The sequence below is a fragment of the Benincasa hispida genome, chromosome 1 (assembly GCF_009727055.1).
Source record: "Benincasa hispida cultivar B227 chromosome 1, ASM972705v1, whole genome shotgun sequence".
NCBI classification, from domain to species: Eukaryota; Viridiplantae; Streptophyta; class Magnoliopsida; order Cucurbitales; family Cucurbitaceae; genus Benincasa; species Benincasa hispida.
Window position 1 is genome coordinate 1,392,319 of NC_052349.1, and position 10,986 is coordinate 1,403,304.

Genomic DNA, 10,986 nt, shown 5'->3' on the forward strand with positions numbered 1-10,986 from the left:
CTGAACAAAAAGCCAACTGGCGCCCTTGCATATGCAAAAGGGCGAGTGGTCACTTACAATGAAAATGTAAAGAAAGCAAGCTAACTACACTAATACAATACAGGATATGAAAGTAAGCTAGAAAGGGGTTGGATTGGGCATGCGGCCATGGGCAACAGGCCCTGGACAAGCATGACCGTTACACTTAGCAGCAATGAAGGAATCGTGGAAAAGAGAATTGTATTTGCATAGTCAGTTTCATAAGAAGTCTCTTTTATTAGGTCTTTTAGGTATTAAAGAAGGTTTAAGAGACCAAAAGAGTACAGTGATCTACATCAACAGCTTGTAAATAAATAAATAACTATTGAAGTTACGAACAGTAAACAAATAATATTTAGTTTTAGGGGAAAGTGTGCAAGGAAGCAATGTAAAAGATCAAAGAACTGACAAACACAGATGAGTTGCGGAACATAGTAAAACTTCAGGATAATTTTCAGAAATTCATCAAATATGTAAAGTTGAATTACCTCTTTAAATTTCAAAAGAATTAAGTTAGCCACGGATGCTGGTTTTGCTCGGTCCCACCTAATTTGTACACAAAATGTCAGCACTAGAGAGACTGGACATCTACATCTATAACAAATTTTCTGTTAGTTTTATGTTAGGGACATGCAGCACCTCATTCTCATACGACACAATGTCGAATGTTATGGAAACAAACACTGATGCTATCAATGCAGTTTTATAGAATTTCGAGTGAAATATATGTTCATCTTCCTCGGTAATATATATAAAATCCGAAAGAAAATATATAATTTTAAAAACTGGAGATGATTACATGTTCATGTTCAAAGAAAAGAGAGTGTATGGCCCAGATGCTTTTTGTTTGAATCTACAACAAATATTATTGCATACTAGACAACACTGCCAGAAAAGCTATTCCTTTTTTTTTTTCCTTTTTATGAGAGCCAGAAAAGCTATTCATACCTCACAAGCATTAATTCATTAATAGCTCGCCACATTCCTCGTCCAACATCTTTTGCAGACTGGTCTCTTGCGCTTCTTCCATGCCAGAGCTCTTTTGCAACAAACATCACTTCTTCAACATCTACCTACAGTAAATGGCATCAAAATACAAAGGAACACCATTAGCATGCTAACTAGTGAATTCCAACAACTGAGTCTTGATTGTAGTTAACAAAAAAGATAATATCTATTGATGAGAGGAAATTTTCATTCAGACATGAAAACTGAAAAGTGATTAATTGAAATAAATGAACTTCTCATTTAAATTCACCCTGGTCGATGCCCAGATGAATAACAGGCTTTGTGTAGGAGTATTATTAAAGTGCTTTTGAAACAAGTTTAAAAAAATATATACTTTAAAGTACTTTGCAAAAAAGCATTGAGTAATTGTAGACTTGACGCCTGATCAAAAAGCACTCAGAAGCATTTGTAAAAGTGTAGAACCACGAACATCATAGTGATTTGTTATTAGACACTTTATACAAAATTCTTATTATTAAAGTACTTGTCATCAAATCAATCAAAATTATGGCTTCAAGGCTAAAAAATAGACTTACAATTTCATAAAATCCCAACTTGGAAAACATCAAAATCAGTCAGCTTAATGTGGATGTTTTTTAAATTAAACAATAACTAGCATCATGCAAACAAATCCAAAAGAAAACAAAAGGAGGACAATAGATACTTCAAATAACTCATACAAAATTCATCAACAGATGAAATCCTTCAAACCTGGACTTGCATGGCAGTGCCATACAATGATTCTTCATGCTCAATGAGTCGCTGATGAAGCAACCTATAATGATCAGTGTCCAAATTAACGACAGGCTCTGTTTCCACTTGAAGCCCTGCTAGTTGTGTCACAACATACGAGGCCATTACCTGTCCAAAAATTGCAGGAATGGTACCTAGAACAGGTATGATACGAACTCTGAACCCAGGAACTATCTGATATCATGATAAAAAGTTACAATGTTTATTCACAGTATTATTTTCTTATAAAAAATATTCTTTCATTGTAAAGTCGAGAAATGTCAATCGGGAAGCAAGTACACAACGTATCCTAATGCACACGTCTTGCTCTAAAGTTATAAAGATGATCATTTTGTGTACGTCAGTCTTGCTCTTAAGATATAAAGATGATCATTTCGTATTACAGGTAGATTCCTCACCTGATAATCTGAAGGATTTTCTGCTTCTCCACTTGGTCCTTGGAATGGAAGCAGCTTTGCTTTGGGTTTTTCTAAAGAAAATACAACAGGAATGCCCCCTTCAATGCCATAACCTTTCCGCAAACGGTGCCTCACCTATGTTTAACAAATAGCCACAGCCTAAATTTTCAAAAAGGAGGTTTAAAATGTTGATGCATTACTATATAGTTGACAGGCATATGGTATAATGGCTTTTAAGTGTTTCACTAACAAAGGTTTAATCACTCTTTCACTTACTAAGCCACTCTCTAACCTTCTAATTGGTTCCCAAATATTAGAATAAAACAAAAAGTCCCCTAGGACATATGATCCAAAATATACGGCAAACTATCCTCTAAATTAAGAGTTCAATTTAAAACATGTTCCAGAAACCAATAACTTCTCTGATGCAACCTTGTAACGAAGGAATCTGACAAATAAAGATTTAAGCTCATAGAAAACTCTTGTCACATGAAAGAAACATTACAGCTCGAGATAATGGGTCATTTGTTGACTCTCTTAAATCAGCCACACGAATTCTTGTTGGGTCAGCTCGAGCTCCGGCTCCTGTTGCTGATAATACTTTCAATCCCCTACGTACACATGCAGCAAGAAGTGATACCTGTCACATATGATTTACAAAGCATTCAAAAACAAATTCCTATTAGATGTCACATTCAAATGTAAACATAAATGAATTAAAGAAAAAATTGACAACGCCAATTGCTTAAAGTGATTAAAATACAAATAAACAAACTATTCCTTTGGCCATAAAGCTTGTTACATGGAAAACTTATCACCCAAATGAACACATTATATAAGTTACACGTGGGTTTTCTTCCACCTCACTAAGTAATAGTTCTTTTAATCATTCATTATGAACTTAGGCCAACATATGGAACTTGATTCCTCCTAGTCCAAAGATGTTGGATACACCATAACTATCTTACTCATCTTTTCACATACATTCCTTCTTTATATAATTCTCTTCTCTAACCACCCACTTTTAGTTAATTATCTTGGGCCCACTGAAATAAGAAAACTATGCTGAGAAAGACTAATCAAAAGTGGCTCCCATCTTTAAGGCTCTTATTCCCTCTCCTAGTCTTCCTTGCAAGTGTAAACTTAACAGGAGGGGCCCTACAAATACCCCAGCCCAAGTGTATAGTGTTTCACAAATGGTTTTGGTAAATAAACCTCAATAAACGGTGAATTAATGCTTCATTTATATTATCTGAGTACATTAATTTTCTAAATATCCATCATCCTCATTTATCCTCGCTCTCTATATATCAATTTAGCATCCATATTGAAGCCACTGTCAATATTTTTTTTCCAAAAAAAAAAGATTAAAAAAAATTTATCGTTACAGTTTTGCAGATAAATAGGCACCTTTGTATCAATATTGTCAATGCAGTCCAGAACAAAATCAGGTTTCCCAGAAAGAATTTCTTCTTCAGATGCTGCATCATATAATAGCACTTTTGCTTCTACTTGACACTCTGGAAAGATGGACAGAAAGTGCTCCTTCAGGCACTGAGCTTTTGGGACACCTACATCTGCTCTTGTTGCAACGGCATGTCGATTTAGAGAAGAAAGTGACACCTTTTCAAGCAATTATCAAATGAGTATACAAGCTACAAGAGAGAAAATTGATGCATTAATTTTGTTCGTACATTTAGATGCAGATATATTGTGCCGAGAGAGAGAGAAAGAAAAAAAAATGTGTATAACAAAAGCTGGTTTCTAAGAAACCGTAATGGAAATTGATACAAATAAAAAACTCAATAGAAAAATAGTTGTGTTAGGAAATTGGGTTGGGGGGATTAATGCCAAACTATATAAAAAAATATTAATACATTTATATTGGATATAAAGGCTAATTAAGGCTAAGGATCATGTTCACGAGAGGGGAAAAGAAATCTTGCAGATTGGCAAGTAGCAGAAGTCAGAGATTCAACAAGGAGGTAGAATCAAATAGATTGCATAAAAAAGAAGTCACCCTCTGAAAGATGTGCATAAGACCTGGTCAAAATCAACAAGGAGAAGCCTGCCAACCCCTGATCGAAGAAGCATCATGGCAGCATGACTCCCAACACCACCAAGACCAATTACCACAACATAAGATGCAGTCACATTCTTCTGTGAGCTAAGGCCAAAGAACTGGATGTTCCTAATGACAACAGGCGTATAACTAACATGTTAAAAGCAAAGCAGAGTACCAATAAAGTATAAACATTAAACATACGTTGATGAAGCAAGGAAACCCAAAGTTATTTTATTTTATTTATCTCAAATTAATTGTGTACATCATAGAGCCATTTCCTCTATATTCCACTAGGCTAAGGAAATGGAATCAATTACAAAGGTTAAAACACTATTAACCCAAGGAAGATGTAAGACCTCAAATAATTTACACCTACAAAAGAAGGGGTAGAAAGGGAAATGTCAAAGCAGCCAGTGGAGAGCAAGGAAATAAGGGGGGTGAAAAGGTGGAGGGGACCACGAGCTGGGATGAGAGAAAAGAAAGGGGGGACCACGAATTGGTTACAAAAGGGGAGAGGGATCAGATGGCAGAGGTAGGAAAAGAATTATCTAAAAGTGAGTGAACTTTTAGGAGGAGAGAAAGCCAGCTCTCTCGAAGGCACTGGAAAATTTTCCTTGTTATAGTTTTCTTCTTTTGGCAGGGTAGGGGAGAGTAATTTTGAGAGGGAGGTTGCTCTATTTTTTGGGAAGGGTCAGAAATGAGGATCAAATGTTTGTATGGAAGAAACCTTATATAAATAATAGCAAGGAAAAGTGCAAAATATTCATCCATCTATCTTTTTCTTTCTTTCTGTTTTTCTTTCTTTTTTGTTGCTCTGTTGATCGAGCTTTGCAGGGGAGAAGAACGAACGAGTTTGTAAGAGAATCTTACAGAAGATTGATTAATCTAAACCTTAATACTAATAAAATAAATAAAATAATCAATCAAAATAATTTCAAATACAACACCCCCCATCATCACACCCACTCCAAACAACAAACTAGAGATTTAAATAGCATAGAATTTTTGCACGTTTTTTAGGGGGAATTGTTGCATCTTAATATGGAACACTTTCAAGGTTGTCTATGCTCACTTATTAAACAGAAACATGAGTTCTCAGTTCTCTATGTAAAAAAGTCGAACCATTATTGAAGAGATAGATCAATTAGCAAGGTTGCCTATGGATCTTGGATTCAATTTTGGGAAGACATGGGTGGATAACTATCCCTATGCGCCTCTCTCATCCTATACATATCTAACCAGGGATAACAAAAAAAGGAACCCAGAAATGGGTTGCAAAATAGAACCCTATGCAAATGGTCCCAAGTTAATAGATCAGAGACTTAATAGAAAGAGATTAATCAATAAAAAAATCTTGGAAAACCAAAAAAGAAAAAAAAGAAAAAAAAACAACACATCAAATCTATCATAATGAAAGAATCTTCCAAAATCAAATGAAAATACCTTGTTAGTTGTTCAGAAACAATTTCATCAGTTAGAAGGTCTACATCAAAAATTCCACGATTGGTGCACCCAACTACAGGACTGTCCTTTACAGTAGTCTCAACCATATGTCCATTACCTTCAACAATCATTATATTTTTCAATAAGATACCTTCAACAATCATTATAAGAATCATATTATTATAAATTTTTAATGAGACAAATACCCTAAATTTTGCTTTGAGTAAGTTCTATTTCCAGCAGAAACATGGAAATCAACATTTTGAGGCATGAGCATTCATGTATTTCTCATGCTCTACAGTATACACTGACACCAGAAAATCTACAAACAAGACCACATCAATTTCAATCAAGAATAAAATTACCATGTTTCACTCATTACACATTAGAGCACTTCAACGATGATATGGACCTTTTTCAAAGATGACAAAGAAAGTAAAGTAAAAGAAGGATACATTCTAACCTTCCCTGACTAGGGCTATGGATACAAGGGTTAATATAAAGATTAAATATTTACTTGCCTGCCATAATGCATACTCAATCCACCAGCAATATGAATTGCGTGGCAGCCAGTGGTTCTATATTCCAAGCAAATGCTCATTTATTATCAGTAGAAATTGCAGAAAAATTTAACGATGAAAAAAAAATGTGGAAAGAAAAAAACAAATTCAAGCAGCTTCATGTCTGGTTTTGGGTAAATTTGGGTTTGCTAAAAGGTTTTACAAAGGAGGAAAGAATATTTTAGCAAAATGGAGTTTAGGGCCAGAGAAACCGAGAATGGAACACAAATTGATTAAATAAACCTTTGAGACAAATGAGAAAGGAAAAAGGAGAAGTTAAGAGGAAATATGCCAATAGTTTGGTTTGCATCAGAAAAAACCATTCAACCACAAATGAAAGCCATCAGATGCTTAAGACCCTTAACTACAAAACGTTTGAGTACATTGTTTTTAATTAAATTTTAATTTCCTCTTTAAAAATAAATAAATAAATTATAAATGTCTACAGCTAGCGCACCCCCCATAGTTCATTTGTCCATATGCGAACTGAAGACTTGGAACAGTACTCTACCCAAGTACTTCTCAAATGTAAAACTGAATGATCACATCATAGAAGATTATCAACATTAATGTGACGCTTGTAGTCTACTTATGTCTGTTAAGGATACTGATTCAAGATTAACTAAAGCTTCGACTGCGGAGTGCGGAGTGCACAAAAATAGCGCCAAAAAACTGGAGTGAATCAGCCATGAACGGACTTTGTGCTACATAAACCATGTGTTTAGTTAAGTTTTCCTTTGAATGAGCCATAGGATATAGGAAAACCTCTATTTGATGACTACTTACCACACAGCTTGGTTGCCTTCGTTTCAGCTTGGTTCGCGATCCGTCTGCAAAATTGATAACTAATTATCAGTATCCCTTCGAGAAACTACCATGATAGAAAAAGAGAAAACATAATCAGAAGTTCGATTGTTTCTTCCAAATGATAGAACCCTAAGCTAAAAGACTATCTGTGTTAAGTTTTCAATTTCGCCGACTATTACTCGACCTCTAAATCAAGCATTTGAGAGTGATCGATGAATCAAAAAATCTGAAACAAACGACATAATAAAGAAGCGATTCTAATGCTAAACTTGCCGGTGAAGAAGCCTGAGGATGAAGAAGGTAGAAACAGAACCGAAGAGAGCTCCAGCTCCCACCAATGAAAAAGACTTCAATTTTCCCTCCATTTGGCTTGCCCGCTGAGAGCGGCCTCCACAATGCTTTTACCTCGGATGACCACTGAACCGACCGTTCTTCTTTTCGTTTTTTTCTTTATTAAATTTTCTCTTTGGAAATAATCGGTTTTTTCCAACATTGTTTAGGACTTTCTCGCGAGATTAGACCAAGTAACACTTACACATAATTAACATCGAAATTCATATATTTGAGCTTTTTCAATAAAATTTTAAATAGATTAACACGAGATTCTTTATATCCAAAATTTTACCTAATTTTTTGAAAAGTTTGATTTTTTTAAAAAAAATTAAAATGTTGAATAAATTTGAAAATTCTATTTTGATAATTGAAAAATCCATTTAAAATTTTGAAAATTAAATATTTGAAAAATTACGTAATAATTTGATATAATATTTAGTAAACATAACCAAATTTGGAAAAAATTTGAAAATAATATAAGATTTGGGAAGATTATATACAAAAATTAGTAAATCTTGGTGTGTAATTAGAGGAGTTGGAAATTTTTACTTTTTTCTTTCTCGATGGAATAAAAAAAATGCTAATTTTGTAAGATAAAAACTTAATCGTTCTATTTCTGACAATTTTCCTTTCTTTTCTATTCCCTTACCTTAAATTAAAAGTTTATTAGGTTTAAATATTATTTTCCATGTAATTTGTAACTCTAGTTCATATTCGTTCTTATCCAATTTTCGGTTTTAAAGCTTTCATTAATTTTATTAGTATTATAAATCAATAGTATATATAAAAGGGGCAGGGAGAATCTTTACCTTCTCATTTTGCCCCTCATTTTTAATAAAATGACTATTAGTCTAATATATTGTGGTTAGTTGTTATTTAGAACTATTCAACGGATTCCTTAGATTAAGTAGTTACTAGCAAAACACACTTATTCAATATATTTGTAACTCATTTATAACTACTTTGCCTCTTTTAAATCAAGGAAAATATTCAATTTTCACAATATTAACGACGAAAACCCTCATGTAAAGAATGCTTATCGAGTTTAAGCTTTCACCATGTGATCAACATTCATGTAAGTGAGTATTAACCTCAAATATTCAGGTCTGAAATTTCACCATATTTCACAATTTCAAAAGTAATGTTTACTACTTTCATCTTTTTACAATTTTGATAGCAATATTTGCCATTTATTTTGGCAGCAATATTTGGTTTTTTTTCTTTGAATAATTAACCAAGATAGGTGAGTTTTTCATGTGAAAAAAATTTCGCCAAAAGAACATGCTCATGAACAAAGGTAGGCTATTCTTATTCCATTTACATGAAGATTGGGTTTTTTTTCAATTTTGATAGTAATATTTGTCATTTTATTTTGGCACCAATGTTTGATTTTTTATTTTTTGAAAAATTAACCAAGATCAAGAAGTTTTTTTTTTTTTACATAAAACGTCTCCAAAAAGAGCATACTTATGAATAAAGATAAATTATTCTTATTCCATTTACATTAAGAAAGGGGTTTTAATATCACGTCATATTAATATATAAACCATAGTTTTTTTTCTCCTTTATTCAATATAAATCACATTTATATCAATTCCTCCAATTAATGTATCTCATACATCATATCAATTATATCACATATAATTGAACCAGTTTAATTATATCATATATAATCAAACATCCTTTTGTTAATTTGAACACTTCAACTAACCCAGAAACTGATTCTCAACTTGAATCCATTAAGCTACCAAGGGGACCTTATGGACCTGTAGCTTGAAGCTCCAACGGTACGTGAATAGTTAACTAAACTCTTTAATCACGAAATCCATCATCCGTTAATTATCGGGCACTCAACTAAAGATCGACAACTGCACTCTTTTCACTACAAATATACTTCTGTGTCCATTGGATAAACCAGTCAATAGTACGATAACCCTTCACATATCGCTCGTAGTATAGTTAGGCCAATTTACCATTTTGCCCCTGTAGTTACATCTAACTCCTTAAGTACCACTGATTCCTTTAATGAACAATACATCATAGTCCTACTATGAGTGAACACCTCTCAAGCCATGAGAAAGTGTGTAGCGCCACATCGTTCAAGTCCCGGAACCAGCCCTTAAGGGAGCAATCTATCTACTTATCCTTGCTTTAAGGAAGGAGTGAATNAAAAGGGGAGAGGGATCAGATGGCAGAGGTAGGAAAAGAATTATCTAAAAGTGAGTGAACTTTTAGGAGGAGAGAAAGCCAGCTCTCTCGAAGGCGCTGGGAAATTTTTTCTTGTTATAGTTTTCTTCTTTTGGCAGGGCAGGGGAGAGTTATTTTGAGGGGTGGTTGCTCTATTTTTGGGGAAGGGTCAGAGATGAGGATCAAATGTTTGTATGGAAGAAACCTTATATAAATAATAGCAAGGAAAAGAGCAGAATATTCATCCATCTATCTTCTTCTCCTTTCTGTTTTTCTTTTTTTTTTTTTTTTTCTCTGTTTATCGAGCTTTGCAGGGGAGAAGAACGAATGAGTTTTTAAGAGAATCTTACAAGTGGTATCAGAGCCCGCTTCATCCTAGGGCGTACACGAGCGATGGCTCAAAAACAAGTGGAAGAAAGGCTGGAAAAAAATGAGAGGGAGGTTTCGGAAATGAAGGAAATGCTGCTGGGTTTGTGCAAAAACATAGAGAAGCTGACAGAAGAAATGAGAGAGAGCAATGCAGCTCGAAAGGCTGAGGAATCGGGCACTTCGGATGGGAGAAGGATGAAAATGAAAGGGAAAGCTGATGAATCCGAGTCAAATACCGGCCAGGGAGGAGGAGGATCAGATAAAAGTAAGTATAAGAGGCTGGAAATACCCATTTTCACTGGTGAGAACCCTGAATCTTGGGTGTACACGGCAGAGCATTACTTTGAGATACATGAACTGTCGGATCAAGAGAAAGTCAAGGTTGTTGTCATCAGTTTTGGGCCCGAGGAGGTAGATTGGTTTAGATGGAGCCACAACTGGAGACTATTCAAACTTGGGAAGAACTGAAAAAGAGGATGTTCGAGTACTATAGACCTACCGGAGAGGGAAGTTTAGGCGCGAGATTGTTGAGAATAAGGCAAGAAGGGACTTATGCAAAATATGTGAAGAAATTTGTCACATATTCAGCACCCTTGCCCGACCTAGCTGAAGAAGTCCTTCGAGACGCTTTTGTTAATGGGCTGGAACCAACCTTGAGGGCCGAAGTTATCAGTAGAAAGCCAACCACACTTGAAGAATGCATGTATGAAGCCCAACTAGTAAGTGACCGCAATGTAGCCCTGAAGATAACACTAGCAGACTTGGGAGTCGTTGGGCCGTGCAAGAAGGAAGGCCCAGGTAGGGAAAATCTGAATCTGAAGAGCGGGAAGAGTAGGGAGACACAAGGGACCAAAAGAATTACCCTACCAGTGAAGAACAACTTTGTGAAGAAGGAAACATCCATGAAGAGGCTGACGGATAGTGAGTTTCGCGAATGGCTAGATAAGGGATTGTGTTTTCGTTGTAATGAGAAGTATAGTCCAGGCCACCGATGCAAGCTGAAGGAGAACCGGGAATTAATGTTGTTTATCACCAATGAGAATGA

General features: G+C 34.9%; 1 protein-coding gene across 3 annotated transcripts in view; it reads right to left on the minus strand.

Annotated features, from left to right (window-relative positions):
* LOC120082015 (tRNA threonylcarbamoyladenosine dehydratase) overlaps positions 1-7,494 on the minus strand; it is a 13,952-nt gene extending 6,458 nt beyond the window's left edge. The window contains exons 1-11 of one of the 3 annotated variants that reach the window (XM_039037232.1): positions 7,326-7,494; positions 7,032-7,075; positions 5,686-5,803; positions 4,221-4,368; positions 3,588-3,800; positions 2,683-2,817; positions 2,178-2,312; positions 1,888-1,913; positions 1,738-1,801; positions 967-1,091; positions 507-564 (exon numbers count right to left, since the gene is read on the minus strand). In XM_039037232.1, coding sequence (XP_038893160.1) covers positions 507-564; positions 967-1,091; positions 1,738-1,801; positions 1,888-1,913; positions 2,178-2,312; positions 2,683-2,817; positions 3,588-3,800; positions 4,221-4,368; positions 5,686-5,803; positions 7,032-7,075; positions 7,326-7,417 — 1,158 coding nt within the window. In that variant the 5' untranslated portion in view covers positions 7,418-7,494. Of the gene's footprint in view, positions 1-506; positions 565-966; positions 1,092-1,737; positions 1,954-2,177; positions 2,313-2,682; positions 2,818-3,587; positions 3,801-4,220; positions 4,369-5,685; positions 5,804-5,891; positions 6,950-7,031; positions 7,078-7,325 lie in introns of those variants that run through there. The other 2 variants (XM_039037225.1, XM_039037240.1) reach the window with 2 other exon arrangements.
* Between the last annotated feature and the right edge of the window lie 3,492 nt (positions 7,495-10,986).